General features: G+C 64.6%; 2 protein-coding genes across 9 annotated transcripts in view; one reads left to right on the top strand and one right to left on the bottom strand.

Moving 5' to 3' along the window:
* Positions 1-2428, top strand: part of MGLL (monoglyceride lipase) — an 86541-nt gene extending 84113 nt beyond the window's left edge. For all 4 annotated transcript variants that reach the window (XM_040246639.1, XM_040246637.1, XM_040246638.1 and 1 more), the window contains one exon: positions 306-2428. In XM_040246639.1, the coding sequence (XP_040102573.1) occupies positions 306-431 (126 nt within the window). In that variant the 3' untranslated portion in view covers positions 432-2428. The remainder of the gene's footprint in view (positions 1-305) is intronic.
* A 6176-nt stretch (positions 2429-8604) lies between these two features.
* Positions 8605-22919, bottom strand: part of LOC120868049 (ankyrin repeat and BTB/POZ domain-containing protein 1-like) — a 26874-nt gene continuing 12559 nt past the window's right edge. The window contains exons 4-16 of one of the 5 annotated variants that reach the window (XM_040246632.1): positions 16495-16651; positions 16272-16333; positions 14187-14366; positions 12109-12171; positions 11973-12028; positions 10891-11050; positions 10778-10823; positions 10397-10492; positions 10188-10306; positions 9886-9981; positions 9644-9811; positions 9031-9231; positions 8605-8965 (exon numbers count right to left, since the gene is read on the bottom strand). In XM_040246632.1, coding sequence (XP_040102566.1) covers positions 8759-8965; positions 9031-9231; positions 9644-9811; positions 9886-9981; positions 10188-10306; positions 10397-10492; positions 10778-10823; positions 10891-11050; positions 11973-12028; positions 12109-12171; positions 14187-14366; positions 16272-16333; positions 16495-16651 — 1611 coding nt within the window. In that variant the 3' untranslated portion in view covers positions 8605-8758. Of the gene's footprint in view, positions 8966-9030; positions 9232-9643; positions 9812-9885; positions 9982-10187; positions 10307-10396; positions 10493-10777; positions 10824-10890; positions 11051-11139; positions 11285-11455; positions 11534-11972; positions 12029-12108; positions 12172-12683; positions 13246-14186; positions 14367-16271; positions 16334-16494; positions 16652-22919 lie in introns of those variants that run through there. The other 4 variants (XM_040246633.1, XM_040246634.1, XM_040246636.1 and 1 more) reach the window with 4 other exon arrangements.

Here is a 22919-nt window from a genome sequence, read left to right as displayed (position 1 = left end):
CCTGGACGGGGTTCTGGGGGGCCGTGAAGGGAGGAGGCCAGAGCCCCCCATCCCACGGCCACACCAGCCTGCAGCTCGAGGTGCCGTGTGCTGCCAGGACCACCACATTGGGGAGGCTGGGGTCCCGCAGGGAGAGGAGCACAGACAGGGCGGGGTGGCAGGAGGGGACCAGGAAGGGACCTGCGACCGAGGAGGGGCGTCCATCTGCAGACTGCCCGCTGACCAGCCCTGGCACAGGGCAGGGGTCCTCTCTGGCGGCCTTGCCACCTGCTGTGGTCCTGACCGCCTGTCTCTCCTGGTTGCAGATTTACGAAGGTGCCTACCACATTCTCCACAAAGAGCTTCCTGAGGTGACCAGCTCCGTCTTCCAGGAGATAAACACGTGGGTCTCGCAAAGGACCGCGGTGGCGGGAACAGGGTGCCTGCCCTGAGTCCCCTGGCCAGCTGTGGGGCCATTGTCTGCAGGCGGGCAGAGGAAGGGCAGGGGCTGGCTTCTCAGGCGTGGCTGAGACACACACACACACACACACACCCCACAGACTGGGGGACTCCCTAGCACAGCTGACTCAGACAGTCTTGTCACCTGTCCGGCTGTCCACACTGCATCTGCCTTAAACGGTGGACACTTTATGCAAACACTGGAGCTCACGGCACTTTCCAGAGAACGTGCTGGAAGGCCTGAGGCCGCACGGAGCCCTGCCCCGCCTCTCCTGCCCTGCAGGGTCCCAGGACCAACCCCCCAACCCCAGCAATAACTGGAGGGCGCCCTCCCGACGCCCCGCACCCTGCCTGTGCCCCTCTAGCCATGGGACGTGGGGCGGTCCACTGCCAGGCTGACTTGCGTGCCTGCGGAGGCCGGGAAGTGCCCGCGGGCCCACCCTGGCCTGCGTGCGTCAGCTCTGTGAGCCCTGGAGGCTGGGCTGGGCCGGGGGGCGGGGGCCTGGGCATGAGAGGGGACCCCCAGCCCACGCCCCTCCCGGGCACGTGAGGGCGGCTGCTGCTCCGACTGCTCACCCGACGCTCGGAGGGCCACTGTGCCGGACATCTGTTGACGCAGAGGCCGTGGGCGGGAAGCAGGGGTCTTGACGGTGAAGCCACTTCCAGGGGCCGGAGCTGGTCCCAGGTCGTGCCCTGCCTGAGGCCCCAGCGAGAGGGGTGATTGGGGCCCCCGCAGCAGCCCCTCACTGGTGCCCCACCCCCGCCCCCCGCCCCTCCCTGCTCTGGCCGGTGCGGTAATCAGGGCCCTGCCGCCCAGAGGGTGCTTTCGGTGTCCGTGTGAGCATGGTGGGGGTGCTGCGCCCCGGGAGGGGAAGGCTCGGCCCCTGAACACAGTCCTCCAGTGGCGGGAGCTGCTGTCCCGCTGCGCCCTGCTCTTCTGGGGAGGTCCCCTGCCTCCATTCCAGGGCCCCCCCACCACACGCTGAGCCAGAGCGGCCCCCCCAGTGAAGGAGCTGCGTGGGCTCATGGGGGGACCGGCCAGGTCCCCACGGAGAGCGGCTTCGTTGCCCTGTTTCTCTTTGGAGGAGGAAAAAAAATGCCGAAAATGCCCCGGGGGGGCTCCGCCTGCTGTCCTCCTGCGCCGAGGAGTGGTGGGGATGCCACGCACCAACCCACACCCGGCCACCGCTGCACCCCATGCGGAAATGGGTCACCACGGCGGGCCGCTTCCCAAGCTGAATGCCGGGTGGGCACGTGGTCTGACCAGGAGTCTTTGAACGCACGGACTTATGTTCTTTGAAAGCTTTCAGAGATGCACATTCGGCCGCCTTCAGCAACCTGGTCAAAGAATCGGCCCTATTTGAAAGATGTTCCTCGGATCCGGGACTGTTTTCCTCATCGGGGTGGGCCAGGGCACGCCCTCCACAGTCAGGGTGCAGCTGGCCGGGTCTGGGGCCCCGTCCTGGCAGTACCAGCGAGTGCTGGATTGGTCGCCTGCCACGCTGAACCTGGAGCCCCTGGGCCGTGCCCGCCCGGCCCTCGGCGGTGCAGGGGAGCCAGGTGTGCACAGGTCTGGCCCTGAGGCAGGCAGAGCACCGAGGCCAGGGGAAGGCAGGCGGCCGAGCCCGTGTGGGCCCGTCACTCAGGCCGCCTGGGCCACAGGACGTGGTTCTGTGCGGACGGGCTTTCCAGAAGATGCTGCCAGTGGCCACTGGGGGTCCTGGCCCCCGGGCCTGCTCTTGGTGGGGACGGGGTGCTGACCTCGGCGCCCCCTTGGCCCTGGTGCTCAGACGCCCCGCAGGCCCCCACCCCCCTCGCCGACCGCCGACACCCCCCGTAGGACCACAGGGACTCCACGCAGTTGCCTGGCTTGCTGTCATCCCCACGGCTCAGCCACCTCCCTCCACGTCCGCCGTCAGTGGGGCCCTGTGTGTCGGGTAACAAGCAATGCAGGACCACACAGCTAACCCCAATAAACCACGGTTTCTGATGCTGCCGTCTGCCTGTCTGTCTGATCGACTCCGGCGTGCCCTGCAGAGACGGGCGGACTCCTGGCTGACCGCACTCTGTGGGCCCCCGACTCCTGACGGGTTAGGAAGACGCCCTGGCCCCCCGACCTGGGGCTGCCCCGCTGCCTCGCCCACCCCAGCTCCCCAGCGCCTGAGGCAGCGATCTGCACGCCTGCCTGCATCCCGTCCCCCCGAGCCCCAGGTGTGTCCTGCCGACCGGCTCCCTCCAGCCCTAGGCCTGTCCCCGAATGCCTCCTGTCCCGCAGGGTGGCCAGGGTGAGCGTCCCGGGACTCGGACGGTGGCTCTTCCCGCCGCAACCCTCCAAGCCTGTCGGCCCACGGCCAGCCTTTGGGGGACCCTCGGAGCCCTGTGCCCTCTGGAACTGAGCTGCGGGAACTGGGTCTTCATAACGGTCTGGTCCCCGGGTCCAGGGCCAGTATTGCTGAGAGCTGGGGAGAGGCGCTGTCTGGGCTGGAACCCGGCATCGAGGTCACGGGTGCAGGCCCCCTGCACGGCAGACACCCACGCCCCCACCCAAGGCCGCCCCTCCAAGGCCCTGGGTTTACTGCGCTGCTGCTGTCCTGAAAGTCTCAACCGCCCTGCGTGTCTCTCTGCCCTGAGTCCCGGGCCATCCACAGTCACTGCTCTGAACTCCCGTGGCGGGTGGCCCGTCCCACATCACTCGGGTCTGCTGCTGGGGTCTGTCCTGCTCCTTGTCTGGGGTGTGCTCCTCTGCCAGCTCCTCCTGTCCGGGTGCTGTTTGCTTTCCATCTCTCAGTTCCGTTTCTTGACCTGGGTGAGGTGGGAGTGTCCTGGGCGTCCCCTCTCCCCGGGCGCTGACGGGGGCTCTGGTGGGCAGGTGGGTGGCCCGGCCCCCGCCCTGTGTCGATGCTGCTGGTGAGCGGGATCTGGTCACGCGGAGGCCGCTTCCAGAATCCTAGGGCCCCTGGCTGGTGCTGGCTCACTGGGGGCAGAGTCGGCCCAGAAGAGTCTGGGCCGTGCCCACCCCCTGGTGGGGAAGCCAGGCCTGGGGTGGTGGTGCCCCCTACAGGCAGGCGAAGCTGGTGCTGGAGTGGGGGACCACGGGACGGGGTGGGGGCGTGGCTCCTGACAATTGGGGGGGGAGTCTGGGGGGGTCCCGAAGCTTGCGTTGGCTGCTAGTGTGCAGGGCTGGGGCCCAGCTGGTCCCGGGAGTGGGGGCATCTGGGTCTGGTCAGCTCTGGGTGGGCCAGGTCTGGGGGTGCAGGACTATGGTTTCCTTTTTGTGATTTTTATTTTACATGGGAACATAGCTTTTGCCAAAAAGCCTGTCAGTTCAGTCGCTCAGTCGTGCCCGACTGTGGTCCTCGGGGTTGCAGAGTCGGACACGGCTGAGCGACTGAACTGAAACTGTTTTGGCTTCCCAGGCGGCGCTAGTGGTAAAGAACCCACCTGCCAGGTCAGGAGACCTGAGAGATGTGGGTTCGATCCCTGGATCGGGAAGATCCCCTGGAGAAGGGCATGGCTACCCACGCCAGTATTCTTGCCTGGGGAATCCCCTGGACAGAGGCGTCTGGTGGGCTACAGTCCGTGGGGTCGCAGAGAGTCAGACACAGCTGAGGCGACTGAGCACAGCACATGGCCGTTTCAGGGCTGTGTATCAGGGGTGCAACCGAGTGACTCGGTTTCACATCTGCAGACGCCCTTTCTTCCTCAGACCCCTTTGCTGTGTAGGTCATTACCGAGTGCTGAGCAGCACCACGCAGGCCCTTGTTGGCTGCTGTGTATGTGGTCGAGTATCTGTTAATCCCGACCCCTAACCTACCCCTCCCCGCGCTCCCTGCTGATGACCATGTCTTTTAAACCTGTGAGTCTGTGTCTTGTCCATCTGTATCACTTTTTAAAGATTTCCCGAAGTGATCGCAGTCTTTGTGTGAGCTAGCAGTCTCCACGCCCACCCGTGTCACTGCAGATGGCACGGTGCTTTCGGCTGAGCGGCTCTCCGTTGCAGAGCGCGTGTGCCGCGCCGTCTGCGTCCACTCCTCGGCTGGCGCCTTGTTTCTAGCCCTGGCTGTTGACAGCCGTGCCGCTGTGAAGCCTGGGCTGCACGTTTCAGACTGTGGTTTTTCCCTAGATGGTGCCCAGGAGTGGGACTGCTGAGACACACAGTAACTCTACGGTTGGTTTTTTAAGGAACTTTCATACTGTTCTCTGGAGTGGCTGCGCCAGTTCACATTTCCAGCAGTGGAGGTGGGCTCCCCTTTCTCCCCTCTCTCTCCAGCATTTACTATTTCTGGACTTTCTGATGACGGCCATCCTGACGAGTGTGAGGTGACGCCTCACTGCAGTTCTGATTCGCGTTTCTCTAGTAACTGTGATGCTGAGCAGCTTCTCCTGCGCCTCTTGCCTGTCTCTGTGTCTTCTCTGGGGAAACGTCTGCACAGATCTCCTGCCCATCTTTTACGGTCGTTTGCTGTTTCGATGCTCAGCTATAGGGCTGCTTGTGTAGTTTGGAGACTAATCCCTGCCAGTCATACTGCTTGCCAGTCTTTCCTCCCATTCTGTGGGTTGTCTGTCCCTGGTATGGTTTCCTTTTCTGTGCAAAAGAAAGTCCCGTTTATTTTTATTTTCATTACTCTAGGAAATGGATCCAAGAAGATACCGCTGTGATTCATGTCAAAGGGAGTTCTGCCCAAGTTTCCCTCTAGTGGTTCTACAGTTGCCAGCCTTATATGTAGGTCTTTAATCCACTCTGACTTTGTCTGTCTGAGTGTGTGGGGGTAGAGAATGTTCTGATTTCTTTTACATGTGGCTGTCCAGTTTAGACTCTGCTTTCTGTGTCCGTGTCTCCCTCTGGTGGGCGAGGCTGGCCTAGCAGCCTCCCTGGAGGGCGGGCCCAGTGCCCGCCCAGCCCCATGGGTGGACGGTGCTGCGTCCTGGCTGTCTGGTGGGCAGGGCCGTGTCCACCAGGGGGCCCTCAAGGCGGCCTGTCTGCTGCCGGGTGGGGCTGTGACCCCGCCCCGGGGCTGTGTGACTGAGTCTCCAGGCTCTGGGTCTGACGGGCCTGGATCTCAGCCCAGGGGCTGTGTTCACAGGGCCAGTGTGTCCAGGCGAGCCCCAGCTGCCCCGTCTCTCCAGGAGACGACCTGCGGGCAGCAGGTAGGTCCGGCCCAGACTCCTGCCCGGCTCGGCGTGCGTGAGGTTCTGTGCGGCCCTGTCAGTGTGAGTCTGTGGGTCTCTGCCTCACGCCTTCACAGCCAGATGCTCCGGGGGCCCCCGGGGTCACACCCCTGCGTGGGGAGCAGGGTGGGCTCCCAGCGCTCCCTCCCGGGGGAAGCTCTGCAGCGTCACCCCCCCGGGGTGGGGGGCTCCGCCGTCTCGCCATGGTTCCTGCTTCATGGCGTCAGTCGTAGGTCATCTCAGGGAGGCTTTGGTCTTCTCCGTCGACGGCTGGCGTGCTTGTGGGAGGGTGTGGGCTCAGGCTGTCTCTACTCTGCAACCTTGGATGTTCTCCTAAGACGACGTCTGATGCCGTTCTCGCCCTGGGGTAGGCCCCGTGGGTGTCCAGAGCTGGCCTTGCCCCTGGGGAGAGGCCCCCCTCCCCCGCGTGGCATCTAGACCTGAAGGATGGCCGACCCACTGCCCTGAGCGCGATGGAGTGGGCCGCCCTTCCGTATGGCAGTCAGGGCTGAGGCAGGAGGCCCGTATCCGCGGCCCTGCTCCCGTCGCTTGCTTAGTTTCCTTTGGTGAGGCAGCCTGCACTGGTTTCAGGCCTGTCTACTCTGGGAGACCCTGTGCCACTAATCCCTGTTCAGCATACGAAAATGCTTCCCTGGGCGGTGGGTCGTGGGCAGTCTTCCTGGGCTGTCCCCACCCCACGGACACTCCTGCCGAGGGCTATCACGTGGCCTGTGCCCCGTGGTCATGGGGGCTGCTCCCAGAACCGGGTGGGGTGGCACGGTTTGCCCAAGGGCAGCAGGGCAGGAAAAGCTGATGGAGCACCAGGCGAGAACAGAGTGGGTGCCGGAGGGGCCGGGCTGAGGTCGTGGCAGCAGCCCCCAGGATGGTGTGTGAGGAAGTGCAGCCAGTGGCTGCAACACCAAGACCAGCCGCTGGGCGGCGCCCACGACCCTGGCTGGAGCGTCTGGAGCCTGGGGCGGACTTGCAGCCCCCGAGGGGGCAGGCTGGGGGGACGGGAGGGTGGGGGCAGGCTGGGGGGCGAGGTAGGCTGGGGGGCAGCCGCACCTGTCTCTCCTGCCCTCACGGCCCTGCTCGAAGCGCGGGGCTTCCTGCCCGTGGACCAAGGTGCCAGCTCCTGCTCCTGCCAAGGCGTACGCCTCCCAGCTGGCAAGGAGGACAGAGAGGAAAGGGGGCTTTGCAGGCTCTAAACCAGAGCCGTCCCCTGCGGGCCTGGCTGCAGCTGAGGGCAGGGGAGCTGGGGGAGGAGCCAGGTGTGCACCTGAGGCTCTGCGGGAGGGAGACCCGGGCTGCATCCACCCGCAGAGGCTGACGCGCAGGTGAGCAGGTGGGGGGTGAGGCAGGGCCCCAACTGGGGCTGAGGTGCCAGGAGAGACCCTCAGAGCCCGACCGGCAGCTACTGCAGAGACCGAGGCCTCGGGAAAAGCACACAAGGGTCCGAGACCCCAGAGGTGGAGAGGGCTGCACCACGTGCCCAGCTGAGCATGTTCCGCCTTCAGGAAGAGTTCCCCCCGAGGCTGTGGGCTGAGCCCACGCATCCGGGGCCCCTCAGGACACACACCAGCATCGGGGGCTGGTGGCGCCACCATCCCCCCCCCCCACACACACACACAGCAAGGGCACGGTGAGACTCAGTGGGTGGACCCCACTCCCGCAGGGGGCCCTCAGGACCCTGGGACGCACACCAGCGTCGGGGGCTGGCAGCGCCACCCTGCACACACCCTAAGGACGGACGCTGCGGCTCTAGCCCAGGGCCCAGCTGCCGCAGCACAGGTCACAATGGGACTCGCAGCCGGGCTTCCAGAAGCTTCTTCCTTCACCAGTCCCCACCTGAGGCTGCGGCTCAGACCTTACCCAGGTGAGAGCTGCTGGTGCCCTCAGAACTTCTGCTCCAGGAAGGCGGGCAGCCCCAGCCCTGGGACTGCACGCCCCGCTTTCTGCCACCCCCAGCCCCTCCTCAGCCTGCTGCAGGGAGACCCGGCCCTGAAGGCTAGGCAGTTTTCCAGGTGGAACAAAGCACACATCCAGAGCCTTCGTTCCTGCAGGTGGGAAGGCTATTCTAGAAGGGCAAAAACTATTCTGGGGTTAGGGCCAGAACTGGGGAGAGGCAAGTGAAGCACTTGCCTTGGGCAAAACTGAGGAGCACCAAAAACCTGGGTAATCAAAATAAGCAATATTTTAATGTCACTAGTGACCCAAATGCCGACAATTCACACAGAAATATCAGCCGTGGCTGTGCTCCGGTCCCCCCGGGATGACGAAGCAGCGTCCTGCCTGCGGCTCTCGCCCTGCAGTCAGGCCGTCTCCTGGGGGGCCACAGGCTGCTCCCACACTCCGTGTCACCGACAACTTCCCGTCACTGCATTTTTTCTTGGTGGTTGGTCTACTTCCCCAAATGTGAACACTGCTGGGATCTAGGCTTGGCATAGAATGCACGGATCATTTTCACCAGTAACATGTCTGAACACTGATTTGAGCGTTCGCTTAGAAACAGGCATGGGGAGCTGGGCTCCGGGCTGAGGTCACACAGACAGTGGCTTCTGTCCTCAGCCCCACGGCGGTAAGAACAGCGGGGCTCACCAAGTGTGTACCAGACTGCAGATGGCTCCCCTCGTCGCCGGGGAAGCAACTGCTGGCTCCTCCAAATCTGCCCTGGCCCCTGAGGGTGGGGGACAGGCTGACCTCAGCAAGAGGAGCCTGGCTGACAGAGGGCCGGTCCCGGCAGGCAGGTCTCAGGGCCCCAGCCAACACCATCTCTTGTCGATGAGGCCCCCTACCCCGTCCTGGCACACAGGCTCCCACCGTGAAGTCAAGCTTTATTGCCACGCTGACATCTTGGCCCCCTCGTGGCGGCTCTGTGCAAATCAGCCCGCTCCCCCAGGGAGACACGGCAGGAGGGTGGGGCTGAAGGAGGAAGGCCCTGAAATCAGCCCGCTCCCCCAGGGAGACACGGCAGGAGGGTGGGGCTGAAGGAGGATGCCCTGAGTGGGGCCCAGCCCCGGAGCTCGCGGGCTGGTCTGTGCTGACAAAGGCCTCATCCCCAGGAGAACCTCTGGGGGCCCCCAGCAGAGTGGAGAGAGCCGCTGCAGCCACTGGGACGCCCCCGGCTCCCTGACGGCCCCGTGTGTGGCGGTCAGCAGTCCAGGCCGATGGACACCAGCAGCTCCTCCAGCACCCGCAGGCGCTCTGCGGCCTGCTCCATGGCGTGGTGGGTCTGCACCAGGCTGCCCATGTGGAATCGGATGTCGTCCACCAGTGGGATGGAGTCCGTCTCCTGCCGCCCAGCCACGGCCGCGGCCTCCTCCCGCACGGCCTCCACGAAGTCTTCCTGATGCACCAGCTGTGGACAGGCCAGATCAGGGTCTGTCCTCTGCCCAGGCCCGGCCGCCCGGGGCCCACACTCACCTTCTCGATGACTCTGGCCATGTACTTAGTACACTGGTCCTCCAGGCGCGCCAGGCCGAACAGCTTGGCCACACGCCACACCCCCACCACACTGTCCTCATCCAGCAGCTGGGCCAGGCTGCGGCCACACAGCTGCTTCAGGCCCGGCAGCAGGTACATGTCAGCCACGCTCAGCACGTCGTAGGCCAACTCTGGCGGCAGCTGCAATGACAGAGGGTGAGGGAGGGCACCTGGAGACTGAAGGCGGGCTCGCGGCGCAGGCCGGCTCGGCCCTGAGACCCGCATGACCCTGAGACCTGTGCCTGCTGCTGCAGGGCAGGCCCCCACTCGGGCGTCCCCTCGTCCAGCAGTGGCCGTGACGGGAGCCTACGGAGGGTGCTCTCCCCCACTGAGCCCTCCCAGCTGGGTGCTGTCGCTGCCCTGGGCATCACCGCAGAGAAGGGAGAGATAAGCCCTCCTCCTCAGCTGTTTCTTGGGGTCTCTGACAGGGACCGCACACACGCCGGCTGCCTTCGGGGCAGCTGAAGGCACCCTGGGGTCCCCAGTGCACTCTGGCTGGAGGCGCAGTCCACACGGGCGCACGCTCCCCTCGCTGGTCGGGCGAATGACGCACCTCGGTGTGGTCGCTGTACACATAGTACAGCACGTGCGTGAAGACCTCGGGCGAGACGCTGTGCAGGGTGACGGCCGGGAGGCCGCCTGAGGCCTCCAGCTGCTCGCTCTCCTGGAAGTGGTCATCCAGCAGGGCCCGGAAGTACTCGCTGCGGCCACAGAAGAAGGCCTGCAGGAGGCTGGGCTCAGGCGGGGCTGCCCGGGAGCAGGGCTGGGTGGGCGTCTGCGGGCGAAGCCGCCTACCTTGTGGCAGAGGAAGTCGTAGCCGCCCACACGGAAGCAGACGTCAGGGCAGCTGCTGAGGCCGGCGCAGGGGAAGGGCAGCTCCCCGAGATCGCCCTGGGGGGAGGCGGGGCAGGCTCGGGGCAGGCTCGGGGCAGGCGCGAGGGAGAGCAGCCTGGCCCGGGCCCGTCCTAGCTCACCCTGGAAGGTGACGCTGCTCCAGGGGTCGAGTTAGACATGAGAGCCGACAGAGCGAGAGAGGGGCTCACAAAAGGGAAGTGCCAGGCTCTGGGCCTAACCCGCAGCCCAGGGCGGGGCCTTACCCGGAGCTCAGGGGGCAGGGCGCAGTCAGCCAGCAGGGCCAGGTCCTCCCGCAGCTGGGGGTCCGCCTGGGGGGGCTCGATAGTCAGCACCTTCACGCACACACCCGGCTTGGAGGCCACTGCGGGGAAAAGTCTGCTGCTTCAGGGGGTGGGCGGCCCGCAGGTGCCCGCCCGAGCCCAGGGCCTGAGGCCGGGATGGCCCCACTCACACTTGGCCTCCAGGGCACCGAGCAGGCCCCACAGCTGGCACTGCCGGGCCAGGCGCTCACAGTCGCTGACATGCTCCACGCCGACGTCCAGGCAGCCTGGGTGCAGGGGCAGTGCGGGGGGAGACTCAGGGACTGAGGAAGCCCTTGGCTGCCCCCCGAACCCCCAGGAGGCGGGTGGTCCATCTGCCCAACCACTTGGCTACAGGGCCGCCGTCCGAGCTCTCAGGCCCCAGGACAGCAAGAGGACCTCAGACCGTGGGTGGACGAGCTGACCGAGGCGGCAGCTGGGCCGTCCCACCACAGCAGACGAGCCCAAGAGGGAAACGGCGGCCCCAGGGCCATGTCTGGTGCCGCAGCCCCTGCCCACCGAGTGCAGCTCACCTGTGTACAGGTACTGCAACAGCGCCCCGAACGCCACGGGGTTGATCTGTGGGCAGAGTCAGGGTCAGAGACGGCCACACCACACGCGCCTCCCCCAGCGCCCGCTGACGCACCAGGGGGTGCCTGAGGACCACCACGCTCTTGCCCTTCCACTTGGTGTCGAGCATGTGGGCGAAGTAGGTGCTGCGCGCGCCCAGAACGCCGCGATGCGCCCGGAAGGACTTGCCGTGCACCACGAAGGCCACGTCGCTGTGGAGGCCCTGCTCCAGGAGCCTGTGGGCCGTGGGGGGCTCAGCGGTGTGCCCAGAGTCCCGTGCAGCAGGAGAGCCCTCCCCGGCGCAGGCCCCGGCAGGCCGGCTCACCGAAGCAGGAAGCTGTAGTAGAGGTCCCGCCGACGGAAGGAGGCCGTCACCTGCCTATAGTCACGCAGCGCCCGGCGGATGGCGTCGCTCTGCGCGCCGTAGAGGCAGCGCTCACCGTCGAAGGTGTTGGCCTCGCAGCGGGCTCCTGAGGGCAGCAGAGCTGCCCGTCAGCGGGGCCTAGGGCTGCCCGCCACGGCTGGGGACGGGGAGGTGCTCGCCCTCCCACACACACAGACACACACGGGGCCCCGGGACTGCCCTGCCCCAGCACCCTCCCCGCCAGGCCCTGGGCACACGCCACCGGGCACACAGACACCTTGGAGGCCGGCCTGACCTATGCTGGGCCCCGGGGACACACCACAGACAGACAGTCCCCTGTCTGCAGAAAACTGGGCTTCCAGGGGCAGAAGGACACACACAGCTTCAGGGGCTCTGAAGAAAGCTAAGAAGGTGAAGGGTGGCTCTGGTGCAGTGGTGGGGAAGGCGCCGAGGCAGAAAAGCAGCAGCGACCTGAGCCAAGCGAACCCCTGGGAAAGAGCCGTCCGAGTAGAGGGAACGGCACGTGCCCAGGCGCCGAGGAAGAGCAGTGGTGCCGGCGGGGGCTGGCCGGGGGCAGAGGGGCCCACTTCACGGGGCAGCTCGGACGTGGCCAGGCTCTCCAGCTCACGGGAGGCACAGCTGGGAGGCCCTGTGGGACTTCACGCCGGTCAGACTGGCCTCTCGGGCTCTGGGCAGATGCTGAGCTGGGCCCCGGAGATAGGAGTCGGGGAACGGGTTCTGAGAGCACCCCTAAGGGGGTGCAGGAATGCGCCCACCGCCCACCCTGCACTCACCGTTGGCCAGCAGGTAGAGCACCAGCTCCTCGTGCCCACAGAGGCAGGCATAGTACCTGAGGGGACGGGGCCAGGGTGCCGTCAGGCCCGCAGGGCGCCACCCGCCTTTCCCCACTACCCCCCCCCGGGTACTCACAGTGGGGTGCTGTCCCACTTGTCCCGCACGTTCACCTCCACATCTCGCTGCTCCAGCAGGTACCTGGGCAGGGGGGACAGGGTTAGAGAAGGCCTGCGGGAGGGGAAGGAGGGAAGCCTCTCCCGGTGAGGGCAGGTGAGGCAGAGGCAGCGCAGGACAGGTGCTGAAGGCCAAGCAGCCAGGACAGGGTGTGGACGTGGGAACGTGGGCCTCCTTGCTGAAGAGGCTGAGCACCGGCTGACAGCGCTGGGAGGGGCCGCCCAGCAGGAGGCCTGCAGGGTCCCTGAGCGAGAGGGAAGAGCGGGAGACTCCAGAAGGTGGGCGTCAGGAGACAGGGCGGCAGACGGGCGCGGGCAGGGGGGACCACAGAGGATGCTCGAGGCCTGGGCACATGACCAGGCGGGAGGGACCCAGAGTGTTCTGAAGAGCACCAGGCTTTGGAGGCTACCAAGTAAACCCCAAGGGGCACCCGACCTGGGGAGGACCCCAGCGAGGCAGCAGGACTCGAAAGTCGGGACTCGCCCCCGGGGAGGGCTCCAGGGGAGGACGGAGAAGGGAAACAGTAGGTGTCTCACCTCCCAAGCAAGTCGCACCGCCTCCGGCGCGGCCGCGGTGACGGCGACGGCAGCGCCCAGGCTCTCCGACAACCGGAGCCTGACTCCGGCCCCAGACGTTCCCAGCACCGGTCTGTGGCTCATCAGTAGCCACGTCGGGGATCCCAGGCCCGCCCCCAGGATCTGACCGCCAGGCCCTTCTCTTCCCTCCACCCTCTGCTCCTCCTCCGGGCGTCCGTGTCACAGTCCTAACCCTAAGCCCACCGGAACCCCGGGACAAGTCACGCCAGCACCCACGTCCCCGCTCGGAGGAATTCCTCGACCAGCAGGGCCTGCTTTGGAGCTCGGGCGCCGGCTGGGGGCGGGGGTCCACGCCTGGGCCGGCCCGTGCCCTCCCCCAACCCTCAGCGGGCGCTCCGCGGACCGCCCCCGCGCCCTCCCGGGGACCTCGCGTCCTCACCGCACTCGGCCCACGTCCCCCTTCCTGCAGCTAGAGAACAGATCGCAGGTGTCCATGGCGCAGACGCCCCGACGCCGAACCACCTCGGGCGGCGGCGCCCGCCGGATACCAGCGCGCCCCGCCCGCCCCGCCCTGCGGATATAAACACGCGCCGCCCCGCCCGCTCCCTAGCGGCGCCTGGCGACCGGAGGACCGAGAGGGGAGGCGGCGCCCCGCCCGCAACCTGCCCGCCCCTTCACCCCCGCCCAGCACAAGAACAAGTCGCGCAGGGGACGCGGGCGGCGTGCTCTCCGGACGGCTTTAATGGGGTCCCGGGGCGGCCTCGAGGGGCGTCGGGCGGGGGCGGGGCCGGGGTGCGTCCTGAGTCGGGGGAAGCGGGGCGGCGGGGGGGGCCCTGCGCCGAGGGCCGGGCGGGGCACAGCCCCTCACAGGTGCGTGTCCTCCTCGAACACGTCCGAGTCCTCGGGGTCGCGCTTGCCCCCCATGAGCGCGCTCCAGCCCCCCGGGCCGTTGACGGCGCCGCCGCCGTTCAGGCTGGGCTGCTTCTGCATCTCCGACTGGCTGTCGCTGGCCACGTCCAGCGTGGGGTTGTCGTGGCAGCCGTTCTCCACGAAGCGCAGCTCCTCGCCGTGCGACTGCGGCGGGAGGGGCCGCTGGGCGAGTGCGCTGGACCCCGCGCCCCCACCCCAGCCCTTGGCCGGCCCTGACCCCGCGGGCCCTGACGACGCAAGGCCCTCGGCCGCGGCTTCCCCAGCTCTAACAACCCTTTAAGAGGACCACCGAGCCTCCCACCCAGCAGCCAGGGCCCCCACCCCCGGACCCCAGCGGACCCCTTTCTCACGCCTTCTAAAGGGGCTCCTCCTGGGGCTGTCGCCCGCGACCCCGCAGCCCACGGCCCACGGCCCGCACCCCCAGCACCTGAGGGAGGCTGGCGCTTTCCTCCGCACAAATGCTTCACTGCAGTCACCCCTCCCAGCCCAAGGACACAGCCTCAGGTGCCGGACCTGCGGGCACCCGCTCAGGGCAGTCCCCGGCCCCAGCCCCACCCGCCCCAGCTGGCTCACCACGTGTTTGAGCTTGGGCAGCCGGCGCTGCCAGCAGTTATAGAGCAGGCCGAGTACGATGATGACCACGCAGAGGGCGCCGATGACCACCAGCACCACAAAGAGCGTCCCGTAGTCACTGCGCACCTGGCTGGCCCGGGCCTGGCAGCTGGTGGTGGTGGAGTAGTTCTGGATGCCGATCTGGGGGGGGAGGGGCCCGGTTCCTCAGCTGGGGCCCTGGGTGCCAGGCTCCCCCCAGGGCCTATGGGACGAGGGCTCAGAGACGGGGAACAGGCCTGGTACCTGTGCTGGGAGAGGGCCCTGCCTGAGCCCACCACCCTCGCAGGAGGGCCGAGCCTCCTCTAGCAGGCCCGCCGTGGCTCTGACCCGACTGTGGTTGACGTCCGGCCCCACGCCCACCTGGGGGTGCCCAATCCCCAGAGGCCACCGTGAACTGGCTGTCACAGACCACACTGCCCCACCCACGTGGGCCCAGACAGGGCAGCCGGGGGCCTCCGCACTTTCTCCACTGCACACCTGCCCCACCTGGCTCCAGAAGCTCAGCTCCCACCCTGGGGTGGGTGTCCATGTCCTGGGCTGCCCCCCAGCCTCCTATTCCTGCCGAATGGTCACCAGAGTCACTGAGCTGCCCAGCACTCCCACACTGTGGGCAGCTGGCCCTGGGCAAGTGGCTGCTGTGCCCCACCCCCTCACCCCCTGGGCTGGGCAGACTCTCTCCCGTCAGTGTCTCAGGCCCAGGGGCAGAGAAGGTGACAGGTGCCAGGGCGGGCAGGGGATGCCGCCTGCAGAGCAGAGAGCTGGGGGCGCTTTCTGCTGCTTTCCTTTCCCAGGCCGGGGTCAGCTCTTCTTCCTGTGAATGGCCTTCCAGTGCTTTCCCACTTTTTACATTGTCCAGGTTCAGTTTTTCCTGCTGGATTCACCACCAATGCACACGCGAAAACCTGCCCACTTGTGTCCTTCCAAAGACCCAGCCCAGGGACTTTCCTGGTGGTCCAGTGGCGTAGACAGCGCTCCCGATGCAGGGGCCCTGGGTTCCACCCCTGGTCAGGGAACTAAGCCCGCGTCACGCCACAGCTCTAGATCCTGCTCACGGCCGCCAAGCTTGGAGATCACAAGCGCTGCCGCGAAGACCCAGTGGGGCCAAATAAACAACACATGCATGTTTTTAAAAAGTACTCTTTGCTAAAACAACAATAAAGCCCCAGTGTGCTTTTCAGCCAAATCCATCTGAATGAAGCGTCTGGTGAAGCCAGAAGACCCAGACCCCTGGGTGGGAAGAGGCAGGAGGGCCTGCACACAAGGCAGAGCCCACTAGTCCCGCCCTGTCGTGAACCCCACAGCTCACAGCCAGCCCCACACGGCCTCTCATGGGGCATCTGGGGCAGAGACCGGCCGTGCCCCCGATGGGGGCATCTCTCTGCTCTCATCTAGACAGGAACCAGCAGGACTCAACAGGGCTGCTTCCCTGCTCACAGCCCCGGTGCAATGAGCCCAAGAGAGAACCCAGTCTGGCCCTCAGCACTCCGTGCGCTTATCGAGAAGCCTCACACCAAGAGGGAGCGTCCGTGGCGCCGCCCTTCTTGGCCTGGCACGCAGGAGATAGGAGGGGGGCCCAAGGCTCGCATACCTCAGCTCTGCCGTGGACACTGCAGGCCCGCGAGCGTGAAGGGGATTGATAAGGGCCTGGATGCCAGCGAGTGGACAGGGCCTGGAGGACACGGGCTGTCCTCAAGGGGAGAGGTGAGTAAAGGTGCATCTGGAGGGGGTCTGCCAGCCTGTCCTCTCAGCCCAGGTCCCCAGGAGTGCGTGGTGACCCTCCCATGACTCTTCCCCCGCCCACCAGGCTCTGCAGGATTCCTTGAGCAGACACGGTGCTTCTCCACTGCTCACCCGGAGAATGCTACCCACCCTCCCAGACCCCCGAGGCCCCCTCCGCTTTGCGCCTCTCCTGACCACCCCCCTCCATAGCTTGGGTGCGCACCTGCCGTCTCACATGGCTCACAAGGCGGCTGCGGGTGGCTCCATGCCCCTCGGGGGCTGGATCAGGCCGCGCCCCGCCGTGCCTCCACCACCCCGCGCTCTTACCTCCTCCAGGCTCCTGCGGATGTCGCCCAGCATGGACAGCACGTCTTGCGTGGGCACCACGCCTGCGCAGAGGGCACTGTCAGCACCGCCGTGGCCGCGAGGCGCCCGACCCCAGGCCCTCAGACCCCATGTGGCACACGGGCCTGTGTCCTCCCGCCCAGATCCGCCCTCGCCCTCTCCCCATGACCCACGAGGCAGCCCCGCCGAGCCCCGCCCCGCTCACCCTGCTCGCCCACCAGCGCCATCAGCAGGTGCCGCTCCTTCTCGCTGGGCTTGCTCAGGGAGATGTGCCAGGCGCCGTGGCGGCCGCGGCCGTGGCGGGGCAGCACGCCCTCCACTAGGGCCAGGAGCTGCAGCCCCCGGTGCCGCCTGAACGCCTCCTGAGAGCGGAGAGAAGTCTCACTCACTGGGGGCGGCGCCCCCGAGCCCCGCTTCTAGGCTGGGCCCCTCCCACCTGGGAAAGGCCGTGGGGGCCGCCCAGAGGGTCATGGAGCCCCGGGGACCGGGGGGGACGGCGGGGGCACAAGAGCCGAGTCCCCTAGTCCTGCCGAGGCCTCTCGCCCCCAGGAGGGCGAGCACGGGCCTGCCCAGGGCTACTCGAAGGCGAGCCAGGGAACAGACGCACCCATACAGGGGCCCCAAGGGGCCACATGCGGCAGGTGACGGAGAGCTGGGACAAGCCGGAGGAGGGGGCAGGCGGCCACCCCAGGCCGGCCCTCGCCTTTCACTGCAGAGACAGGGCCCAAAGTCAGGGAGTCAGGGAGGACGTCTGCGTCCTCGAGGGCTGCACTGGGAGCGGGAGGACTAGCAGAGGGGCCAGAGCGCTCGGGCGGGGGCAGGGGCGGGGGCTCGGGCGGGGAGACCCCTTCCCTTCTGACACTCCTCTCCTGCTTAGGTATCCGTGCCCTCGTGCACAGGGAATCACACAACTTAAAACAAGTGGCCGGCACCAAATAGGACTCAGCATGCGCAGGAGGCCTCGCTCCTGGCTCCCAGCCGGCCGCTGTCCCCACGGGCCCCTGGGAGAGACCCTCGCCAGGCCTGGTGGTGCTCCCCAGCAGCCCCTCCCCTATCGGACGCGGGCAGTCGCCGCCCCCGGCTCCTGCCTCTCGCGAGCGCCTGGCTTCAGAGCTGCCACCGTGTGGGCCCCGACCTTTCTGCTGGAGCCCAAGCTAAGCGGCGAGGCTGTCACACCCGCAGAATGACGTGCTTCTTGCTGTCACGGCACGTCCAGGCACGGCTCCTACCAGCCTCAGACTCGCGGCCTCACAGGAGCCGGTTTAGCTCCGCGCTTGCGAGAGGCTGGTGCCTGGAGATGCCTGAGGGAGCCACAGGGAAGCCCCAGCCCCCGGAACGGCTGCTACTGTCGGCGTGCGCGTGCGCACATACTCGTGTGCGTGCATGCACGCGGCCCGAGCCCGGCGGTGTCCTGGGCCCCCTCGTGTGTGAGGGTCGCACACCACCTGAGCATACCTCACGTGTTTGGGCTCCGCATGTCTGGCTGGCTCAAGCCCTAGGCCCACAGGGCCTCCTGCGAGGAGGCCTGCTGGCTCAGCCCAGCTTCATGCCACGCATTCTGCAGACGGGAACTGAGGGAAAGCACTGGCTTTGGAGTTACTGGGCTCACACCTCGGTTCTGCCACTTGTCAGCTCTGTGACGTTTAGCAAAATGCTGCTCCTCTCTGAGCCTCGGTTTCCCATCTGAGAATGTGGGCACTGGTCCTAAAACCGCAGGCTTTCTGTGAGGGTTAAAAGTACTTTTTCAACCACAGGTGCAGGGACAACTGGATGTCCCAACAGAAAAGACCACCACACCTGGACTCAAACTTCACGCCCACACCAGAGTCCACTTCAAGTGCATTTTACATGGAAAGCTTTCAGAAGTAAGCGTGGTCTTGGAGTGGGCAAACATTTCTAAACTGGACCCAAAACTACTAACCATGAAGGAAAAATTGGTAAGTTGGACTATTTTATGGTGAAGTAAAAAAAAAAAAGAACTTCCACTTATCAGAGGGTTCTATCAAGAGAGTCAAAAGGCAGCCACAGAGTAGGAGATACTTGCACCACATACACAGAATGGGGGCTTCACATCCATGATGCATAAGTGAGTCAGACATCAATAAATAAAGTCAGCTAGCCCGGCCGCTAAGTGAGCAAAAGATCTGATGAGGTACATCACAGAAAAGAGGCTCACACACGTATGACAAGTCGCTCAATCTCATTGATCATCAGAGAAATGCAAAGTAAACCACAAAGTGAGGCCAGTGAAATGGTTACACTGGGAAACAGTGCTGACAGCCAGCAGCCCCAGCGCCAGGCGCCGCCGCGGAGAACAGACTGCTGGGCCACCGTGGGAAGCTGCGGGACAGCACCCGGCCAAGGCGACCCGCGGTGCCGCCCGTCAGAATGTGCCTGGTGCCCACCCGCGAGCATGCAGAGCCCAGAGCCTCCGGAGCAGCAGACCCACAACAGCCTGGAAATGAAGCTCCTCAAAGGCCCGCCACCAGCCGGAGGGACAGAGAGGAGGAGCGTGAACTCATGGCCGAGCGCGCGAGGGCACGGAGGCTCCCAAAGCAAGAGCTGAAGCGCGAGAAGCCGGAACGGAGCACCACCCGCGAGGAGCCCCCTCTGTCCCGTTCAGCGGCATGCAGGGTTGATTCACGGCGCTACAAGCCCACACAGAGGCTCCCTGAGGAACAGTCTGGAAGGCGGTGTGGCCCTCAGGCTGTGCTCTCCTGAGGACAGCCGCCCTCCCCGGCTGTCCCCACAGCCGAGCAGGCGCCGGTCTGCCCTGTCTTCCCTGCCAAGCCCTCCGTGGGCAGGGGACCCACCCCAACGGCCACAGCAGCACCCCGGCTACTGCCCTGGCCACTGCCCAGGCCCTGCACTCACACACAGCTCCTCGCGGTGCCTGGGGCGATGGAAAGTGGTGTGGCTGCGGCACGAACCTGCACGACAGCTTCTCCAAAAGTTACAAATAAAATCAGCGGGGGCCTGCGAGCCCCGCCTGCGTGCGCACCGACACAATTCAGAGGGCTCTGGGGAGGCACGTGCCCAGCACGCTCGCAGCAGCTTCTCCCCAGCAGCGGAAACAGGCCTGTCAGCAAATGACCAGTAAGCAAAACGTGGTCCCCCCACACCCTGGAACACTGCTCAGCCTTGAAAAGGAAGGCGGTTCTGACACCTGCTCCAGCCAGTACAGACCTTGAAGACAGGACGCTCAGAGAAACAAGCATGTCATATACTCTGGCCACCTCATGCGAAGAGCCGACTCATTGGAAAAGACTGATGCTGGGAGGGATTGGGGGCAGGAGGAGAAGGGGACGACCGAGGATGAGATGGCTGGATGGCGTCACCGACTCGATGGACGCGAGTCTGAGTGAACTCCGGGAGTTGGTGATGGACAGGGAGGCCTGGCGTACTGCGGTTCATGGGGTCGCAGAGAGTCGGACACGACTGAGCGACTGAACTGAACGGAGCGCAGGCAGATCTCGTGCGGCCCACTAACGTGAAGGGCCCCGAGCAGCCAGGCTCAGAGACCGGAAGCGGAAGGGGCGCTGGGGGGCGGAGCTGTTCGTGGGGGCGGTTTCAGTTTCGCAAGACGGAAAAGTCCCGGAGCTCTGCGCAGCAATAACGTGAACATGCTTAACATCCGCACACTCAAAAACGATCAAGACGGTGAATTTTATGCTAAAAATCCCACCACAGTAAGGGCTAATCAGGTAGACGCCAAACACGTCAGTAACCTCAGAGACGCAGATGACACCACCCTTACGGCAGAAAGTGAAAGAGGAGAGCGAAAAAGCTGGCTTAAAACTCAACATCCAGAATACTAAAATCATGGCATCCAGTCCCATCACTTCATGGCAAATAGACGGGGAAACAATGGAAACAGTGACAGACTATTTTTTGGGCTCCAAAATCACTGCAGATGGTGACTGCAGCCATGAAATTAAAAGATGCTTGCTCCTTGGAAGAAAAGCTATGACCAACCTAGACAGCATATTAAAAAGCAGAGACATTACTTTGCCAACAAACGTCGATCTAGTCAAAGGTATGGTTTTTCAAGGAGTCATGCATAGATGTGAGAGTTGGACTGTGAGGAAAGCTGAGCGCCGAAGAACTGATGCTTTTGAACTGTGGTGTTGGAGGAGACGCTTGAGAGTCCCTCGGACTGCAAGGAGATCCAACCAGTCCATCCTGAAGGAGATCAGTCCTGAGTATCATTGGAAGGACTGATGCTGAAGCTGAAGCTCCAATACTTTGGCCACCTGATGTAAAGAACCGACTCTTTGGAAAAGACCCCGATGCTAGGAAAGATTGAAGGCAAGAGGAGAAGGGGACGACAGAGGATGAGACAGCTGGATGGCATCACTGACTTGATGGATGTGAGTCTGAGCAGGATCCAGGAAGTGGTGATGGACGGGGCGGCCTGGCGTGCCGCAGTCCGTGGGGTCGCAGAGTCGGACACAACAGTGACTGAACTGAACAAACATTAAATGAGAAGAACAACAAAGCAGATGAAACCAGGGAAAACACAGCGTTTTAATTTCTTTGTGTTGTTTGGGAAGAAAAAGAGACATTAACTTTAGATGTCATTATCCACGTATGCACACCCCAATTCCAGGGTCTCAAGGCCCCACATGTCCATAAACAGCAAGAAGGCCCCTTGGAGAACGCCGATTCTTGGGTTGGAGGAGGGGACATACAAGAGCCTAGAGCATCCCGCTACACAGAAAGCAGCGACAGCAGGGGCCTCCCTGGTGGTCCAGTGGCGAAGACTCTCTTCCAGTGCGGGGGGTACGTTAAGCCCTGGCTGGGGGAGCGAAGATCCTCCACACTGCACAGCAGCCAAGCCTGTGCACCACAACTCCTGAGCCCGGGTGCTCTGGAGGCCGCGCTCCACAACAACAGGCCTGCCTGACACAAGGCCGCAACTGAGGCCTGACAGTCAGATAAACAAATAGAAAGGAAAGCAGGGGCTATCAACAGTAATAGACTGGTCAACAGGGCTCAGAAGCCAACTCAGAGAGGGCTTCACTGGCCAAATGGGTGCAGACAAGGCAGGCTGCCCGCCACTCAGCTCCACAAGGAACAAGTCCCTGGCCACTGGCCTTGCGACGTACAAGAACCCTCTGAGGGGCGAGCAGGACGAAGCAGGCTGTGTTCTGGATGCCTGGGCCCCTGAAGAGGCAGCATGTTTGCTGAAGAAGAACGTCGTCAGCCCCAGATGCCTGCTCTGTCCCACACGCAGCAAAGCACTGGTCATGAACTGCAAGGCCCTCAAGGCCAGCAGCAGCCTCCCCCGAGATCTGGCTGCAAGCAGCGCCTTCATCAAAATTCACACCATCCCGGCTCAGCGTCCACCTCTCCGAGCAGCTCCTCAGGGTCTCGGAGACGCTGCCTCCCAGGCCCCTGTGCTCAGACACCGAATAAACTCAACCCACAGCCCTCGCATCGCGCATTTTATCCAGTTAACAGAGTGAGCATACATGAGGTTAAGAACTGTCCTGTGTTAAAGCACACCCACGATGTCAAAATCTACCTGTTTATGAAGATGCTGGGAAGAAGTGAGCATCTCACTGGTCACTTCCAGATTAAATACGTGCAGGTACTGTCACTACCCCGCCCCAAAGCCACTGAAGAAGAATGAAGGTTGTTTTTTAAGGTCTGAAACCACAAAGACAAGGCCACAACAAAACAGCAGAGGAGACCAAAGCCACCCTGGGCACCAGAGGCGGCCGGCCGGCCAAAGCCACGTGCCTGGGCACTGGAAGTGGCCAGCTGGCCGGCCAGTTTCCCAGTTTAGCGAGCCCAGAGAGTGGGTCCTGAGCCAGCCCGGGCAGAGCTGAGATGCAGTCACACCGACGCTCCCACTGCCCGAGTGCTCAGGGTGTGCAGCGGTGGGGAGCTCCGGGGGACGAGGGGAGGGGAGGGTGGGAGGGGAGGACAGGAGGGGCAGATGGGAGGGAGGGCGGGAGGGGAGGGCGGTGCTGGAACAAGACGCCTCTCCGAGTCTGCTCGAGAAGTCCTGCATCTCTACGGACCCCCCTCCGCCCCTGCCCCACACTGTAGAGCTGACAAACACCCCTTCTCCCTGCACAAGGCTGAGAGTTCACCTTCAGCGATGGTAAAGCACAGGGTCTCCGACCCTGAGGACAGCAGTCCAGCCACGGGAGAGGCTCACGCTGCAGATGAGCGCAGTGAGTGAGCTGACCGGCAGGCATGCCTGTCCCGACAGACAGACACACAGCCCTCTCGCACCTGCTCCTGAACACCGGCGACCAGCCCCACACTGTCAGGTAGGACAAAGTTCCTCTTTCCAAGATCCTAATCACTCAGGAATAAGGGCCTAAAGACGTCGAATAAGACATTCTCAGATCAAACGGCCCAGCCAGACCACCCTCCGGAGAAGCTCAGGGAAGTCCACCAGCAGGCTGCACCGGCCCTCCTGAAAACACAGCTCCCAACTAACGCCAGCAGGACCCCCGAGAGGGGACGCAGAACCTGAGAGGGGATGCAGACCCCGAGAGGGGACGCAGACCCTGAGAGGGGATGCAGACCCCGAGAGGGGACGCAGACCCCCGAGAGGGGACGCAGACCCCGAGAGGGGACGCAGACCCCCGAGAGAGGGGACGCAGACCCCCG

This window comes from Oryx dammah, unplaced genomic scaffold, assembly GCF_014754425.2.
Source record: "Oryx dammah isolate SB20612 unplaced genomic scaffold, SCBI_Odam_1.1 HiC_scaffold_9, whole genome shotgun sequence".
Classification (NCBI taxonomy): domain Eukaryota; kingdom Metazoa; phylum Chordata; class Mammalia; order Artiodactyla; family Bovidae; genus Oryx; species Oryx dammah.
Note: the sequence above shows the minus strand (reverse complement) of the source record. Positions and strands in the feature narration are given on the sequence as shown.